This window comes from Pezoporus occidentalis, unplaced genomic scaffold (genome assembly GCF_034315485.1).
Source record: "Pezoporus occidentalis ecotype Australia unplaced genomic scaffold, CSIRO_AGI_Poc_V1 ctg182, whole genome shotgun sequence".
Classification (NCBI taxonomy): domain Eukaryota; kingdom Metazoa; phylum Chordata; class Aves; order Psittaciformes; family Psittacidae; genus Pezoporus; species Pezoporus occidentalis.
In genome coordinates, this window is record NW_026913662.1 from 2,503,762 (window position 1) to 2,523,033 (window position 19,272).

A 19,272-nucleotide genomic window follows, 5' to 3' on the forward strand; every position below is an offset into this window, starting at 1 on the left:
TGGGATATCCAGGAAGTTTCCAGGTAACTTAAATACAGCTGAAAATGGAAATCCAGTCAAAAGTTCTGCGAAGGTACGTTAGATGACTGCTGCTTTTCCCCAGTGCTGAGCAGTCTCTGTGAACAGTTTTGATAGTGGAGGAAAGCTATACTCTCTCCCATGATTTGCCATAAGAAACACTTGGCACCTTGCAGAAATCACTTCATTCTAGATTTCTCATCTGACATTGCTAAGAAATTCCTTTGAGACCCGGAAAATAAGTGGGGTTTAGGAGCATTTCACTTACGGCAGAAGTCAGGTTCCCTCCACTGGACCAGGACATTCTTCCTAGCACAGGCCGCTGCGTAATTAGCAATAGCAGAGCACAGACAATCCTTGCCATTGGAGCAGGCACAAACATCAAAGCGGCAGTTCTTCACATAGGGAGTGGGACTGACTTCATGGTGACAGGGTTCAAATGCAGAAGACATCAGAATTGAGCAGGAGTCCTCAGCATATTTGGCTGAAAAGGAGAAAAATTACATGCTTGCACTGAATCAATCAATGGCTTTCAAGAAAAGCTAGAAGAGACACAATAGGCATTTTCTTTTGTTAAAAATGAAAATAAATATAAAAAAAAAAACACAAACAACCAACAACAACAAAAAAAAACACAGAAGAATAAAATAGGATCAAGGAGGCGTAGATAGCATCATAGCTCATAAGGTCATAAGCTCCACTAAAAGGATAATGTTTCACTAGTAAAACAAATCAAGAAAAAGCAATGCTTTTATATTCTGCTAGCACTATTTCTGGTGCTGTACTTCCTTTTATGGGGCCTCTGCTTTCTGCTGCTTTTTACATTTGCAAAATTAAACCTTCTAGGCTGCTCTACACTCACAGATCACCAGAGCCTGCTCTGATACGCAGCTATTAGGTTTTTTAGTGTGCTTACTCCTCCCCAGAATCAGAAGTTGCTGTAACACCTGGGACACAAATTTCTCCCCATTTCTAACCAGCACAGCTAAGTAGTATGGAGGGAAAGAGGAAGGCTGTTAGAATGCAGTAAAAGAAGGGAGACAAGGGATCAGGGCAAGTGTATAAGATGTAAAAATCAGAGGGGTGAAGATGACAGATGTTTATCCTCAGAGTGGGCAAACCACAGTATTGGTATCACTTGTAAAAGGAGTTTCAGTGGCACAAGTTTGTACTGTGGCTTTGATGGTTTAACTCTGACTGTGATTCAAACTGAACAGCAGCACAATCCCACATTACTAATTTTTGTTTAAAATTTGCAAAAAAAAAATTACATTTTCCTGAGGAAGCCTGCATCAATCAGTGTGTCTCTCTGGGTTTTGATGTCAGGGTTTGGTTTTGTTTTAACAGAGATTACAGCCACCCTACTGGCCATGTAAGCAACACTAGCTTCCTCTCTTTTTTCCTTATTTTACTTCTGTTTCTTCTTATTTTTTTATTGTTATGTAAAATGGTACATCATAGTTTGCTGCACGTGTTAATTTTGGACAGAGCTCAGTACCTAAGCGAGGATTGAGATTGCAGGGGTCACTGTCTTGTTTTAACAAGTCTTGGCAATCTGCGTTGAGCTTCCAGGAGTTTCCAAAATCTTCTAGAAGAGCTTCCACCATGCCAGAAGGTGTAAGAAAGTCATCCCCTTGGTTACCATTGTAATTTCCACATAGCCCACACATCCTTTCGGAATAGACTGAAGAAATCTAGGGAACACAATATTAGCCATAACATTATCCTCCTGAATATGTCTTCAATGTATGACATGATTTTCTAAAGAATGAATCATACGCTATTTAACAATCAAGGAGATTCCCAAATACACATTAAAATACTACAAATACAATTTCATTGTACTGCATTTTTTAACTTCTAACAAAAATGATACTATTAGCAATTTTTGCATGGTACAGTGATAATTTCAATGGCAATTGAAGGTGACTAGGAGAAAAATGGCTTTTGTGCCTTGATCCAGTTTAGTCTTTCCCTGTGTTTCCCCTTCATTCATATAAAAAAACAGAGTAACAGTGGGGGTTGCATTGTTTTAATATAGTGAGATGATTATATTTCCAATGGTAATTTGGGAAGAGATACTGCATCCAAAACCACTTCACATTTTAAAAGAAAACTTGAAAATGAAGAAAACTTAAACAGATTGTTTTGTCATAAAACAGAGGCAACGTTGGAGGAGTTGTTCCCCTCAACATAAAGGATCATTAATAAAACAAGGAAGAGGATAGTACCCCTAAAGTTATATTACCTCACATGAGAGCTTCCTTCTGCCTAGAGAAACTTACGATGGCATTGCAAACAACCCATATAGCAGATGGACTTTTTACCTTGCTTATTCTTGCTGCTAATTAAGGAACAGCTGAAATTGGACCCTAAATGAAGTAGTAAATGGGGGAAATCTAAGAAACTTGTGCAACACAAAGCGCTAATACCTTTTATTCTAGTAGGAACTGTCAGTTTCTATTAGAAGTAAAGATCTGGTACATCACATGTACACCAACTGTCCTCGGGAGCTGACTCTGTGTCTTAATGCTACAATAGCTCTCTCTACACATTTAGTAGAGTGTTACTTTAGTCAGATTTGCAGGAGTAACCAGAGAAACAGAACCAAAAAACCAAAAAAAAAAAACCACATTTTTGAAGAAAACTGGTTTTCTGTATAATTTAAAAAAAAAAAAAACAAAAATAAAACAGCATAAACGTTCTCCGAAATTTAACTTAATACTTCCCTCCATTCAAACACAGTGGTCAGAGAGTAAATATGGAGCATTGAGAGGACAAACATGAATTATTAGAGGCTATGTATCCTTACTGTTCTGAAGGCCAAGGAGGCTACATTTTCCATATACTCTGCAGACAGACAATGACTCAGACAAATCCAGAGTCTGGGGCATTTTTGAGTGGAAACTCAAATCACAGATATCAAGTGGTCACAGAAAGGGAAGCCTTCTTGAGGAACACAGAAAGAAGTTTTGCCAGAAGTCTGCCCAAGTAATGGAAGTGTATCACTTCCCCCAGTTGTCAGAAATATTTGGCAACAGGTCAGTCTACAAATCCAGCGTAAATTAACTCTCCAAAAGCAATTCCAAAAATGCTTTCAATGCCCAGAGACGGAAGGAGCTAGGAGCAGAACTGAATAAATGCAGACAATTGGAGAAGCTTCTACTGCTCTTATGGGTGGAGGATCTGGAGCAGAAAATTAGATTTGTTTTAACTAAGAAAGGATTTGCCAGGCTATACAGGCCTCTGACCAGGAAAAAGAAAAATTACTTTGAATACTGAGAAAAGCCAAAACTTCTGAGATGTGGCAAGAGGCTGAACTGAATTATTCTGAATCCAAAACCAACTTCTGGGACCCCTGGAACACAGAGATAAAGGCAAGATGGAAACAACAACAAAACCACAGATGTTTTCTGAAGTTATTCTTGACTTCCCTTCTCTGTTGTCCTTTCAACTCTTGTATTTCTGAACTAGGTTTCACAAACCCTTACGCTGTGCCAGATGTGGCATTTAAGCCAGATGTGGGGGCAGCAAGAGGATTCCAAAAGCAGTACAATGGTTTAGATACAGCAGCACTCACTGCTCAGTAGAAAACGCCAGGAAACCTGGCATTCTTTGCCAAAATCTTCTCGGTGAGCAAAACCACCCCACATGGGGCCCAGCTGCAGATCCCCTATTCCAAATGGGGCTAAAGGCAGCAGAGCTGTGGTTAAGCACCCACCCATGCTAGCATGGCGCAGAGCACACAGGTCTGCAGCTGCCCAGCAGCACATGGGAGCCCACTGATCTGACTTAGCATCTGTAGCCTGCAGCTCATTACACCAGGGAGCAACACTACAGGCGGACTCATGCTCCTTACACCCTCAGGGTCAACAACTGCAGTCACTGGGACCTGCGATCAAAAGGAAACAGCCCCTTGTACAAGCAAAGAGGGAAACAGATGGCTTAGCTGTAGAAACTGTGGTGGTTTATCACCTATGAGGAGACTATTCCGCAGTGAATAATCTCCCTCCCCTTCGTTCACAGGAAAATAATTTTGCAGCTTGTAACACACACACAGACACGCACACCCTGGTTTGGGTATTTCTACACTCTGTGGTCTGCAGCACAGACAAACAATAATTGTTAATCAAGGGTGACTTTAAGCATTCCTCACTGTAGAAGAAGCACGCAACATAACTTCTGTGAGTTGATTGTTCTCCCTGGAAATTAAGAGTAACTGTGTCTCTGGAGCCACATTCTTTCCTTATTTTAAGTCATACAAATCCATTGTCTTAGACAGGACAGTCAAAGGAAATGAAAGCAGAAATCCAGTTTGGATGATATGTGCTGAACAAAACACAAAACTATTCATGGGTAATAATGGCTGTCATTGCAGAAAAAAAGAGGGGGAAAAAAAAAAGCTACCAAGCTGCTGTAGGATGAAACTGTTTGTTTCTGGAATACAAAAGGACCTGTATATCGCTCTGGGGGTAGCAAAAAAGAATGGAATTTCTAACATGCAACACAAAACAATTTCTCATTTCATCAAGAAGATATTTGTACATGTTTGGGTGGGACGAGAGAGGGGGCAAATAGACAGAAATAAGACAGAAAGAAAGAGTACCTTCACTAGGAGTTCACCATGACCATCCCAGTCGATTTGCAAATCTTCCCCATAGGAAATGCGAACTGAAGTCCTCACCATGCGCTGGATACGGAGGGCACCTTAAGACAACCACAAAGTGTCAGTCAGCCAAGCCAGGATGTGGTGTTTGATTGCCTGGGACTGCTGTGTTGGACTGAACAGGCCATCAGAGTAGCTGCCATGGAACAGGGGCATTCAGGTCTTCCAAAGCAAAGAGTGCCAGCAATGCCTGCTTCACACTTCCCAAGCTTTGAGCCTGTTCAGCAGTTTACATCTGCATGAACTTGTTCATGGGTTTTGCTTTAAGGCACTCAGGAGTCCTAGGAGAGGATGTATGTGCAATCTGCAAAACCTCAGGCATTACCTGTGACATTCTGCAAGATAACTGGAGGGACTTTCAGCTTCTGGATACATAATAATAATAATAATTTGAAAAAACATAGACCAACAAACCAGCTTAATTCTGATTTTAGAGGAGCTGAGCCAAGATGTATCAGCTGAATGGAGAGAAGTTGAAATGACAGAGCTTCTAGAAGAGACTGCAAGTGAGAATTTGGTTTTAAAACCACTTTTTGATTGAACTGAACATTCATAAGTGTTCACTCATCAGTGGCTGGCCAGAGTTAGCTGAAGAAAACACACCTTGTAGCAAAGGGATCTGTATGTCTTGTCCATTCAGTGAAACTCCTCCTCCATGTTTCATTTTAATAAGGCTGTTGTCCATATCCCAGATTCGGACAGAAGCTGAGCGAGTGCACACAGCATCAGGATCATCTGCACACTACAGAGAAGGGAACATTTGCCTTGAACCTCAAGTTTCACTTCACTGGATACTTAGCCCCGGGCCCCCAGAAGGCATTTCTGCACCTAATTCGGGAGGTGTTGAGCGTCTTGATGGTTTTATGGATCTAGTTTTTGCATCCCACAAACACTAGGCTGGAAGCCTTTCTTCCATTATCCTGTTAATCATGTACCAGGGAGCTACCCACAGCTTCTGCCTCAGAGCTGGGAAAGCAATCCACAGGCATTCCCTGGGACCGCTGGGAGCAGCCCATAACAGTGATGTACAGCCACCCCCCCCCCCCCCCCGGGTTGCGGCAGGAAGGACACGATGCCCTGCATAGCCCATGAGCCTGGGAAACAGCTGCACGGTTCATGCTGCCCCACACTCTTGTGCTACTTATTTTCCTGGATGAGGAACCAGAACTGCAGGCCCCTGGGGCTCCTCCCCGCTTTCGAAAGGGAGGTTTCAGTGGAAACCCGTTTTGCAAGTTCCCCAGCACAGATGACCTCAGAGCTGCATTATCAGCGCTTTCTAATGCAGACGTATATGGTGCATAGACCGTCACACCCTGTGACTGCTCTGTTGCTCGCGTCCTGCAAAGTAGGCTCATACTCCCCTTCACTCCCAGTCTCCTGATTCCACTGTACCCCTCCCTGCCTTCAGTTTCTCCATCCCCATCCCTTGTCTTCCCCACTGCTTGATTCAGTACCCTGTTCAGTCTCCAGCATAGTTCACCTACTCGTATATGCAACTAACTGATTAATTTCATGGCCAGGTTAACCTCTCTTATGACACCTCCTCCAGGGTCTCCTTCCCTCCCCGCGCTGGCCTGGCTCCCTTTCCTGCCTCCTTCCAGCTGTCTCCACTCACTGTCCTCCAGCTGCCTTTCTCACATCCAGCAGGGGAGACACGGGAGGAAGTCAGGAGTCGATGACTGGCTAATGAGCAACAGAAATCACCGGCCAATGTGACTTAATGTAAAGCAACCTGAGGGTCTACTCTGCCTGTGCACCCTACTCTGTGTTTGAGGAAATGCCTTTTCCCCAGGCATTACCCAGGCCCCAGCCTTCAGGGTGCTTTGCAAGGGGCACACCCTTGCCTGCATTTGTTTGTTCAGCTGGCAAAGAGGCGGTGAGGGCTCATTCTCCAAATCTCATTATGAATCTCAGTCTCCAGGTAGGCTCCTGGGAACAGCAGTGAGGAGAAGCAAAGCACTTATTAAATAAGGAGAAAGACAGCATCTGTTATTTAAACTAATTATTTCACAGGAAAATTAATTTGGTTGGCCTGTATATCTGCAATTCATGTCATGCTCCCACAGCCCTTCCTTCCCACTCTCTCAAGAGCGTGCACAGAGGTACACAGGCACCAGCCATGGCTGCTGTTACCTGCATGGTCTCGATGATCACAGAGAAGGAATTTTCCACACAGTCCTTGGCAAATAAGTACTGACAAATGCCACTGAAGGTGTAATACTTGTTGTCAAAGCTTTTGAAATGGGACTGGCCAGTGACAGAGCATTCTCCTGAAAAAGGCAGAGACATTCATCACCCCAGTGCCAGTTGTGAGCAAAATCCTGCCCATCCCCACCTAAACCACTGAGCTGGAAGAGCAACCCAGTGGAGCAGGCTGCACAAGGACCAGTTTCTCTGCAGAGCAGAAAGCACCGTTGAGATGCTTATCTCACTGTTTATTCCTGTAACTCATTACCAGTAGTAACAGAGGCACCAGCAAAAGCTGTGGAATATGGTGCAAATCGCACTCAAGAGCTGAAATTCATGCCTACAGAAAAGCATATATAGTGTTTCAAATGAAGGGTCATGAGGACATCAGCAAATGGCTCAGCTCTGCACTGAAGCAGATCTGAATCTTTGGTAGTACATGCCTCAGCGCAGTCAATGTCCCCACAGGGTAGGTCACACCTAGGACGTAAGTGCTGGTGGCACTAACTAATTCTAAACAGCAACCCGTGCTCTCTTTTATGTAGGAACTAAGTTTCCCCCTTTATGCAATGGGAAAACTGAGGCACAGAGAGTGGATGTACACTAATGCCCAAGACTGACAGAGCTGGGAAAGACACTCAGGATTACCCAGCGTTAGTCCTCCATACACTAGGACATGTTGCCTCTCTACCGCTATGCGGGAGCTTGCAACATCTTGACACAGCACACTCTAAATCCACTTTTACTTAGCCCGTTGGGGCATCCATGGAGCTGGCTGCAGAACGCAGACATTTTTACTGAGTTGAAAAATCAAGATTTGCAACAAGACTTGTTGGACTTTCACTGCTGCTCTGCTCTTCTGCAGAGATGCCTCAATTCTTATTCTGTTTCACGGTTGTGTCTTGGCAGACAGTGAGCCCCTTTTTCATCTCCCTACTGGTGTTTTATGAAGGCAACAGTGTCTGAAATCCTCCTTAAAGACAGCCCCCACAAGTGTTGATTTCTTCTTTGAGCTGCCTTGTAAGAACTTATTCTAGCATTGAAGTAAAAATACCTTATCAGAATGAAGAGCTGTTAGATAATCAGGGCTGGAGTTCTTCCAAGGGCAGAATTTTTGTTGGACTTTACTCTGAACCATTATCTTAATTAACTAGCAAAAAGTTAAAAATAATTCTACAAGAGCTACATCTAAAGTCCTTACAGAATAGTATGAAAGCCTGGGAAGCCCACCCTTCTATTACAGAAAACAGGCTATTTAAACATACCAACATCTTAAAATGTTTGGTAAGTTGTGGCTTTTCACTTCCAGGAAGGCTGTATTCAGATGCCACAACTGGGATTTAGTACCCTGTTATGCTAGGATCTCTGCAAACACAAAGGGAGGCTTCAGCTCCACAGAACTTGCAAAGATAGACCCTCACACTTAGAGATGGTCCCATGGCAAACAAGGTGGGCAGAGACCTTGTCCAGAACAAAATTCAGGTGCTGGGTCTACACTGGCAATCCCCTGACAAAGGATGGAGAAAGGTTAAATGTCACAAACTGGCAGATGAATTCCATGAGTTATTCCCTTTTCACTGCCTTTGAGTCCCACATAGCATTTGACTAATGAACATCAAGTGGAAATTTCACTTTTCAATATATTATTCAGCGTTAATCATCTTAAATCAGCCCGTGCTACAGCACAGCCTCACAGATCCTGAAGATTCTCAGCCTTGCGCATCTCTGATTTGCCCTAAAGAAGTCCAGCACTCACTGTATGTCATCCCCTGCATGACATCCCCCAGAGAGTAAGGCAGCTCGGTATTTACCAGCTCACCCTGGAAGCCCCATTTTCTGTTCAGTTAAATTTAGATAAAGCTAAACCAAGTGTTATGTTACTCAGAGTCATTTAACTGCCTATCAGATACGGAGAACAGATTTAAAGAGAATTAGGCATAACCCACCATATTATACGCAGTTTTATTTCCAGGGCATTCTCTGAAACTAGGAACAAAGAAGACAGCCTTGCAGCATGGAGAGCTAGGGTCTGCTACCCAAAGCAAGTGCCAGCCCTTTGGCCTTTCTCCTGGAAGAGAAATTTCTTTCCTGCGGCAAAGTCTCTTCTTATGGGTCCCTCTATCTACTCCATTTCGTGTAATGCATCCCATGAGATTCCCTGAAACCTACTGCCTTCATAATTAATTTAATTATGATATCAGCTTGAGAGCTTCTTTCTAGTGCTAGCCAGCTATTGCTAGTTGGCTGACACAGCACTGCCTTCTGTAGCAGTACCTCCAGCTGGGCACCCAGCTTTATCACCTAACTTACAGCTAAGCAATTCCTTCCCATGATATAAAAGAAACCTTTCCTGATAAAGAGGTTGGTAAAAAAATCAATGGAACTACCTCCAGCATATGCGAGTCTAAGTATATAAACTTTCTGTGACTCATGATGTTAGAAATATTTGTTGCAAAAATAACCAGCCAACAATAAAAATATTCTGTAACATTGCTTCAAGTAGAGACAAAACAGGACAGGTAACAATATATACTTGGCTACCCTTCCTATCAAGGGCTGCTGCTTTGGGAAGGTTTGCTGCCTTCCTGTACTGTCTCAGAATAGTCTGCAGATGTTAGGAGGCACATGCACAACTACTGCACTTATACAGCCTTCAGTCTTGCACAAGCCTAGCTGAAAAGTGACTTGGATACATTGGCAGAAGGTACAAAAATAACCTTTTTGACTTCTGCTCATTTGGCACAGTTTCCCAACTCAGAAAAAAGGCAGGGGTACTATACGCCCTCTTGCACAAAGCCGTATATCAGTACCCGTTTGCAAGCCTCAATATCAGGTTTATCGTCATTTCTATAATCACTATGAACAAAACATGGCTGCAGCTGAGGATGAAAACTGGGCCCACATAATAGTCATAGTAGACCAGAAAGCAAGGACATAACCTAGGTAAAAACTGAAGTTAAAAAAAAGATTCATTTCTTGTTTGTAAACCTGTTGATGCCCTTTAGCTAACAGACGTAACGATTCAGCTGGGCCTGTGTCCTTGATTCCATGTTTTAGACAATGAGGTTTCCTGCACTTAGAGAGATCTCTAACGAACACCACAAGCACACGGCTTCTCACAGTCCTGCCTGGCACAGCTCACTAAAAATGTCATTTCTATTTGAACATTTGAATACCCCACTCCCCCCCCTCATTTCTTAAGTTGCGGATTACTTTTTATTTTTTCTACTGCTGACACAGTAGGGCAAGTGCTTTTTCAGTCACAAACAGGAAGAAATGGAGCATTGATGGGTCAGGCAAGCTTAAGGTTAAATCAAAAGACAGACTTTTTGATAGCCATTTTAAGACTGTTGCAGTTCTAATTTGTGAGGATTGCACAGCCTCATCTCAACAAAAGAAAACCACCAAAGCAAAAAAAACCCTACTCTCTCTTTTCCTGTCCTGCCATAACCCCAGCCTCCTTCTCATCCCTTCCACTCTCACTTCCCAAAAGCAAAGACAACAAACAAGACAAAGAGCCACACTGTGTCCCTGCAGTCTTCCATACACAACACAAACAGAGTCAAATGCTGTTTCAGGTCAAGGAGGCCTTTCCATGGTTGAACATAGTGCAGGAACTGAGACAGGGGACATGCCACAGAACTAGCAGGAGGAATTAAGGAAGGCAGCACTTTGCTGGCCAAATAACAGCATGAGAAGTCATATTCCCCATGTGGGCAAAAAACTAGGACAGCAGCCACCAGTAACGGTGAATTTTAGAGGTAAAGTAGGAGGATGGGGAGCACAAACACAGGCAGAGCTACCTCTCCAGTCTGCCACCACCCATGGAAGGCAGGGTGGCCAATTTCTCCCTCCTTTGCCTGTAATATGATCATTAGCATCCAAACCTATGGGGTATTAAAAGTGATCCAGTCTTTTCCCAGTGCTTCAAATTGTTCCATCAACAAAACTATGCTGATTGACACAAACACATAGGGAACAGTACTTAGTCAAAGAAACCCAGCAGTATTCCTCTATCTGAAAGTCAGTCCTCTGAACATACAGGCCCTTAAATCTTGGTAAACTAAGTAATCAAAAGAGGAACCATTCTTCTCACCAAAAGGATTTTTTATTGCTACACAAAACCCAGGTAACACTGTGTCTGGCTTGTCTCATGAGAATAACTTATAATGATGATCCTATTTGGTTTGTACTGGAGGAAGCAAGCAAGACAGAATCCCTTTCTGAGTGGAAAACATATAAGTGGGAGGGATCTAGACAAAGCTTACTTGTCAAAACCTGAAAAGAGCAGAGCTGACTTACCTGGGCATTCCCCATTGCTGCAGATCCAGGTGCCATGCCGACAAATGCTAGGAAACATATCATGACAAGTTAGGCAAGAGCACATGAATTCAAATCTTCTGTTGCAACTTTTCCCAAAATAATTGAAAGATGGGCCCCTGTTTCAGGGAAGTTGGACCAGGCCCCAACATCCTTTCCACCTCCCATAATCTCATTTCTTAATATACCCAATCCTTCTTACCATCGTTCAACAGCAGCTGCTAGTAACATGAGCCAGAATGGTTGCAAACTCAAGAAATTCTGTTTTCTCCTGACAAAGCTCTGTGTTGAATACAGTATTCAATTACGTTACACTGATGTGAAGTGAGCTTTAAATACAATTCTCAAGGTACGTCTGTTAATACAACAGAATCATAGAAAAATTGAAATTTGAAGGGACCTTCAGAAAAATTATATACTACAACCCCCAGCTCAAAGAAGGGAACTTCAAAGCTAGAGCAGGTGGTTGAGGACCTTGTCCATTTGAGTTTAAAAACCTACAGGATGACATTCCACTGACTCTCTGGGCAGCTGTCCCAGTGCTGCACCATCTGGGGGGAAGAATTTTTTCTTGTGTCTAAAGAGAATTTCCACTGCTGCAACCTGTGTCCATTGATTCATGTTTTTTCACCATTTGCCTCTGAGAAAAGCTTGGCCCTGTCTTCTTTACAATCCTCCTTTAGGCAGTGAAAGTTCCCCCATTAGCCTTCAAACAAATGCTTCTCCTCACATTATAAACTACCCTGATGTGATCATCTCCAGTGTCCTCTCCAGTGCCTCTCTCTTGCAGTGGGCACACTACTCAACTCACAACCTCATGAGTTCATCACAGAAGAGCAATAATCCCTTTCCTTCATTGGCCAGCTAGACTTCTGCTAAAGCAGACCTTCAACAATTCAATGGCACACTGCAAATTCCAAGCTCCTCTTGCTTGGTTTCCCTTTATGTGCAAGTTGTAGGGAGGTGGATTGTCTCTTCCTTAATGTCTTTGGGTGGTGGATTTAGTGCCATCTCCCTTGGGCACTACTAGTAACCAGTAACATGCACTGATAGTGATTGAGATGTCCGTCATTCTTGGGTCTGTGGGATACCATGCCAGACAATCCTAGAATCTCAAAAATCAATTAAGTTTCAAGAGATGCTAGATTCTTCTTACTTCTTTAATTATCTCAGCCCTTGAAAAACATTCGTTGGGTGTCAGTTTATTGAGCATGATAAATGCAGAGCCAATGTCCTCCACAGTATTACCAAATTTGAATAATAGGAAGCATTTTCTAACAACGCAGTCTATCAGGCAGCACTGATTTCTCAAGAGAAAAGGCTGAACAATGTGGCCAAACTCAAAGCTACAGACAGCTCCAGGGAAAAAGACAAAATGCTACTGTCATGGTTATGGTTCAATTCTGTGACACATGGTGCAGGTAATGATGCACAGACCGTCTTTCTTCTGCATATGGTGGCCTGCACTGGGTCCCTCTTCTGTACTCTAATTGAAAACATATGGGCACAAAGTTGCCTGAACTCCTTCCACAAATACGTTCACACTTACACAAAACCAGATTAGGAATACATTACTCATTCCCCTTCCTTTCTTTAGACAGCTAGCCTTCCCCTTCAGGCTGGCATTCATGAGCCATGCAGCTGGGAAGAGTCATTAGTTTTGCAAGAAGCTTCAAGGATGTGCCTGAGCTAACTCCTCTTGGAAAGAAATGGGGTTTAGAGGTTAAATAAATGTAGGAAGTCAAAACAAAGACACCACCATTGACACTAACCAGACATGGGAACCTGCCAGTCTTTCTTATCCACAGGAAACAGGTAGTTCTCTACTGTTTGAAGGAGTATGACCCTCACATTGTTCTATCAGATCAAATATCCCTTTAAAAGCAGAGCTGATTTTGTCTTTGTGAACAGCTCACTTCTTGGAAGGGTCTGGCATTTCCAGTCAGGGAGCAGGTCCTTTGCCAATGAAAGGATTTTTTGTTAAAAGGCTTTCTAGAAAGATCATCTAAAACAGTCACTGACTGATGTGTAGTACTTATCTAGAGCAACAACAGCCACACCAGAGCGACACACAGTTTACCATGAGTTGCAGTCCTGAGAGATGGTGAAGCCAGGAGGATAATGTTTTCCAGAGTGGACACAGGAGCAGTCAGAGCTTTCAATGCAATGTTCACCATCGAGGAGCTTTCCATCTGGATAGGTCAGGTAGCAGCAGATGCACATGCCACACATACACACACACAGGGGCACAAACATGAATACAATTAGATTTCCTAGTTATTCATATGCATTATTATCCATAGTTAGTCACAGCAATTAAAATGAATTAGGCTTGCCAAAAAGCCTTATGAGTGCTGATGTCTACATTCCTTTTAGTGCTGCCTCTCCCTCAGATGTGCTGAATGGAGCATTTCTGGTGCCCCCAGAAGAGCTCTTTGTTTAGTGAGTCCTCAAGTCCAAAAAACACATATTGGAACATATATGAGTCAAACACAGGGAGCACAATCAAGGTTGATCAGAGCTGATCTAGAAACCTGACTGTTGGTTTACTGCTCTTGACTGTAGTAAAGGGTGCCTAGACAGGCTTTGTACCTGTTGTATGAGGAGAGACATAGGGAATGAAGACATGAAGTTAGACACCATAAAAGTCTAGCAGACTGAGTCTAAGAGAAGAAACATTATAATGTGGAGCTGTGCTTCATTTCTCAACTTCTGCAGAAACAAAAAGTGAAAAGGCCAGCTTCCCAACTTGGATCCAACTGCTGAGGTTTCCATATTACACAAATATAGTTACCCATTCTATACAGAGAGAATTTTACCTTACAAAGACAAACAGAGGCCAGAAGGTTACAAGACTTGTCCAAGATTGCACTAAGCTAGCTATAGAATAAATGACATGTTTCTTTCTTTTAGATCCCCATGCTGAAACATGGTTGATATTCCTCTATTTTAAAAAGAGCTGTTTTAGCAAAACATTTTGTTTGCTGAAAACCCCTGTCACTCCTCTTTGAGGGACTCCTTCCAATCGCCTGCAGAGATTTTTGGCCCCTTCTCCTGGCAGCAGCAGTTACCACTGACAGTGAGACACAGGTAAGTCCCCTTTATCCCATTCTTCCCATATAGCTGCTTGGAAAGAACTTTGCTGTTAAGAAAAGCCTTTCAGTGAGAAATATTCAAAACAACATGTGAGCATGTGGTGTGGCTCTCCAGAGAGCACAACAAAACAGAACATCCGCCTTTTTTCCTGACAATAGTAATTCCATTTACAGCAATTAAAGTGACTGTGCTGTTGTGTTGTGCATTTAAGTTTAAAAAAAAAAAAAGAAACACATCATTGAACAGATCCTTTTGATTCTTGGAGCACTGGAAAGAAGCTAAGTAAATGTATAATCCTCATTGTAAATCCCAAATTTCTCTATTCATCTGTCAGATCTGCCTGGTTCTCTATGAAACTCAAATCAAAGTTCTTCCCTGTTGACTGTGCAGTAAGTAACAGTAAAATTTTTGAACTGGTGATTGGTAATTCTTTTCATGCAGTTCCTTCTACTCATCTGTTTCTCATGCAGGAAGCTTTCTGTTGAACTGCTTCTCTCAGTTCCTGTTCTCCTAGACCTTTCCTGGACTGAACTAACAAGTGCAGCTACCAAAGGGAGAACACAGTGAAAGCCCTTGTGTAGCCAGTGGATTCATCTCCTTCAGCCTTCCCCAACAGCCCCAGGACTACACAAATATAATAGGTAGGTCCTTCACAACAAAATAAGCTCCTGTGTCTGGCTACATCACATCTGGCTTCATCCTCCATGTGCAACTACTAAGCTCTGGATGCAATGACAACTCCTCAAACAAGGATAACATTGTCATTACTGCCTTGTTTTGGAAACCAAATTATGTTCTCAGCAAACCTCCATCATGCTTTGTATGACTCTCTTCCTGCAGTTGTCTTAAGTACAATGGACACAGGAGGAAGACTGTGGTGGTTAGGCTGCCCCTTGAAGCCAATCAACTCTCCTGTACAAATTATTCAATAGTAAGTGAAATCATTCATGTACAATCATTAAGATTTCTGGAATTATAGTGCAAGGCCTACACATGCTGGTTTTCTGTAAGAAACTCCTTCAGTACATTCTATTTCTTCCTTCCTCTAACTGGATGCTTCTAACCAAAAGCAATTCAAAAGGAATCTAGATACATCAATGGCAAGCAGTCCCTCACCAAGAAACAAAGGCAACCCTAGAGTACTAGATGGTGCTGATTTTCACAGAAACATTTATTTTTCAGTTGGGTCTGAAAAATGGCCCTTTCATCAAGTGAGCATACAGGCATTACAGAAATTGGTTTATTCTAGGGCACGGTCCCAGAAAAGAGAACTATTTCTGATTTCAAGAAAATTTAAGGAAGACACAGCTTTCCTTCTTCTAATAAAATACGTAGCATCATTGCCAAATGTTTCTCTGTAAATAATCCAGTAAATAAATTACCAGGGCAGCTGCAGCCATCAACACATTGTCCATGACATACTTCATTGATATTCAGGCTTTGGCAGGTTTTGGCACAAGGGGATACACATTCCTTATACTGCATGCCAACTGGACATCTTGGCCCTGAAACAATTAATAGAAATTAGAAATGCAAATTCCTCAATAACTCGTAAAAAAAATAAATCCTTTAATTATCAAAGGCTGAATCACAGGGACACCAGAAAGTTTATATGCTCTCCTATCAATGACTTCTTATTCAAGAGCATGACATTTAAGAAATACTTCATTTTCAGTTTGCTGCAATATCATCTGTCAGGTAGTATAGTAAATATTTAAGAGTTAAAGCCAATTTCTTTTCTAATAAATTGAGTCACAATAACTAAAACCAATGCATTAAGAACAATTAAACATGTGAAGTTCTGCAATAACAAATAAGTAATTTGGGTAGACAAGCATATTCTGTACCTTTAAGCTAAGCAGTTACTCCACTCATTTGTGAAATTATACTGTTCCATGTTTCCAGAGAGAACTGAGAGACAGTTAATACTGAAATCCCATCCTTCTTCTTCCAGAGAATTGCCATCCCAGGATAACACCTATGCTGTGGTATCTTCACTGTTGTCATTATCTAGGCTAGGCCATTATGCAAGCATACACTACAGCTATCCCTTCATTTTGATGCATAGACATACACCTCAAAACTGTGTGGGCATGGAGTGGGAAGAAAATATTAGAGCCTGCCCTTTCCCAGCAAACCCTCTATTGAAGGAGGTGGGAGGATAACGAACTAGCAGTCTTGCCCTCTGTGGCTCCAGGGCCTGGGCACCAGCTTGCACTAGTACAGTGTGCCAGCACTAGAGCCCTGCCAACGCAGCAGAGTGTTTCATGCTTCCAACGCAACTATCACCATCATCTCCTGAGAAAGCATCATAGCAGGGATGAAGGATGATGGAAAATTAAGCTCCTGGTGTGAAGATCCCTTTTATGTCCCAGTGGAAAGGTAACAAATTACTGCTAGAAGACTGGTGTTCAAAAAGTGGTTGGCAGCATCTTCCTGCCCTAATCATAATTTTCTTTCCATTTTCTTCAGTGGTGGCCAATAGCAGAATATCTTTACCAGAGAACAAGGCATTGTTAATATATAACAGCCATTCACCCTGTGAAATCAATTTACATAAACATCCTATGAAAATTGTCTTTCCTGTGTAATGTAAACACATGAGAAAAATCATTGAGAATATGATATCAGACGATTGATATTATTATTATTCAGTTGTGTGCTTATGTATTTAACCAGGGTTCTCCAGCAGAGGCATGTGCATATAGCAACAGTAGGTGCAAACATGACCTTTTCTCTATAAATGCAATTCATCCCAGTCAATCCATGCACTTCCTTGTTGAAAATCTCAGCAAAGATGCAATCAGGACCTCTGACCTCAGCAAAATTAAGCTAATAAAAGCAGCATTAAAAAATGCAATCAGGATCTCTAACGTAGACAAAATTTGGCTTTAAAAAAGGCAACATCTCCATTTCAGTGTAACTGGTTCAAGCAAATAAAGGATGAAACAACTGATTGTACTAAAATAAATAAATAAATAAATAAATAAATAAATAAATAAATAAATAAATAAATAAATAAATAAATAAATAAATGTCAAGGAGAGCCTTTCACAAGGATGCTGACTTACCCGTACAGGCGGGTTAACATCACACAACTGGGTCATATGTGAAATAGCTCCTAAACACCCTAGTCTATATCTTTGGGTATCAAGTAAGTCTTTACTGACTCTGTATACCATGGCAGGACCTGTAAGAGCTCAGAATTTGTGGTTCAAACAGTCCTGCCTTAGTGACAACAAATTCTAGAAAAAGGTGGGTGATGGAGAGCTGAAAAAGGGAGCGAGCAAAGGCTCTTCAGATAAATGGAAGTAACAGGCACTTCAAGTTTTAACCTGCCATGCCTAAATCAACCTGAATCAACATCCTAAAAAAGCACCAGTTACTTTTAGCTGCAGCACATAAATCTGAAATACAAGCATGATCTCATTTGGGATAAGCAGCCTAGGAATAATTCTGTCAGCTTACTGCATGCGCTCTCTTCAGGCCATCCGTCCAAAATCACTCCTTCATCAGCACAGCTTCTTGCATAATCAAGGAACACCGAGCAGTGACAGTCCATGCCCTGGATACAGGCACAGATGTCTCTTTCACAGAGATCAATGTATGGTTCTGGGTCAACTCGATGGTGGCACCGGGAGAAGGTCAAAGATGTTCTTAGTAGCTGGCAGGTTTCAATGACACCCTGCACAACAAGTGAGGGGCAAAGGTAGAAAGAGAGAGAGAAAAAAGTGGGGCAAAATTAATTATTATAGTCTCAGAAAGAAGAGAGAAATCCCAACCTTTCAAAACACGCTGTCATCGCTATTGTTAAATGGGTAGTATTTAACAGCTAGTATTTAACAGCACTGCTTAGTTAAATAACATCAATAGTCAAGAGCTAGTAGTGAGATACATCCATTTATTCATCACACCCATATATATATATATATACACACAGAGGGACATTAATATATTAATTATTATAAAATAGAGTGTCATATAAGAGAGGTTTCATGCAGAAACATGCCAGTCAACCAGTCAGCAAATGGAGGGAAGCAAAGAACTGCTTCTTACCAATGAAGAACCAGATGGCGTCTCAAGTACCAGGAAGATATACACAGCAAGGGAAGAGGAACTTACTATTGAAGTACTTAGGAAGAAAAATGACCAGACCATCTTTTGGATAATGAGGGAACAGAGTAAGTTTCATACTAAAAGATCAAGTCTGACTGGAATCTGAGGAATCAAATTTGTTTCCCACTTCTGGCCACATGCTCCTGTCACTCCTGCTAGCTTGTCCAATGCACAACAGGTCAATTTATCCCAGATAAATAGCAAAAAAATAACCCAGGGAAGAAAAGCAATTTGTTCTGCTCTTCTCACAAGTTAAATCAGCAGGGTGATAGCTAGTGTAATGAGAGGACTGCACAGTGAGATGGGGGAGGGCACCAAGACCTCTCTTTTCAATGGCAGCAAACTAAGAGGAAACCTAGCTGTATGTGAAACAAAACCTACAGAAAACTTAGCTTCATTCTCTAAGGGAGTCTCCCCCAAATAGACTTTCTCTTATGTATGCATTATGTCACAGTTCAATAAACCTGAGATCCAAAACGATGCTGAGTTTAGGTAAGTGGAAAAATGATTTTTTTGAGACAACTCTGGCACAAACAGTTGAAGCATAACTTTCTTTTACTTATTTGTCTGTGTTTCATATAAACAGATATAACCATGCTGTATATTTCAGGTGTTAAATATGGGCAGTTTACAGTAACAATGCATTACTCCTGAATACCTCAACAAGTACCTGAGGAGATTGCACATGCAGGTTGCTGTGTTATAACAACAAAAAAAGTGGGGGGAGAAGGTGGGGTGGGAGCCTTCATTTTTTGGGAGATCTAAAATGTGGAACAAAAAAACCCCAAAACCCAGAGGTCAGCAGATGTCTAGATGTCTTCTCTGAATTTCAGCTGGTATACCTGTATAGGAAAACTGCTGAGTAGAAA

At 41.9% G+C, this 19,272-nt stretch overlaps 1 protein-coding gene across 1 annotated transcript in view; it reads right to left on the reverse strand.

The window, feature by feature from the left end:
- VWF (von Willebrand factor) overlaps nt 1-19,272 on the reverse strand; it is a 130,460-nt gene that overhangs the window by 93,405 nt on the left and 17,783 nt on the right. The window contains exons 7-15 of the mRNA XM_062615547.1: nt 17,756-17,972; nt 15,670-15,792; nt 13,272-13,383; nt 11,174-11,220; nt 6,818-6,954; nt 5,288-5,426; nt 4,625-4,725; nt 1,517-1,712; nt 287-502 (exon numbers count right to left, since the gene is read on the reverse strand). Coding sequence (XP_062471531.1) covers nt 287-502; nt 1,517-1,712; nt 4,625-4,725; nt 5,288-5,426; nt 6,818-6,954; nt 11,174-11,220; nt 13,272-13,383; nt 15,670-15,792; nt 17,756-17,972 — 1,288 coding nt within the window. The remainder of the gene's footprint in view (nt 1-286; nt 503-1,516; nt 1,713-4,624; nt 4,726-5,287; nt 5,427-6,817; nt 6,955-11,173; nt 11,221-13,271; nt 13,384-15,669; nt 15,793-17,755; nt 17,973-19,272) is intronic.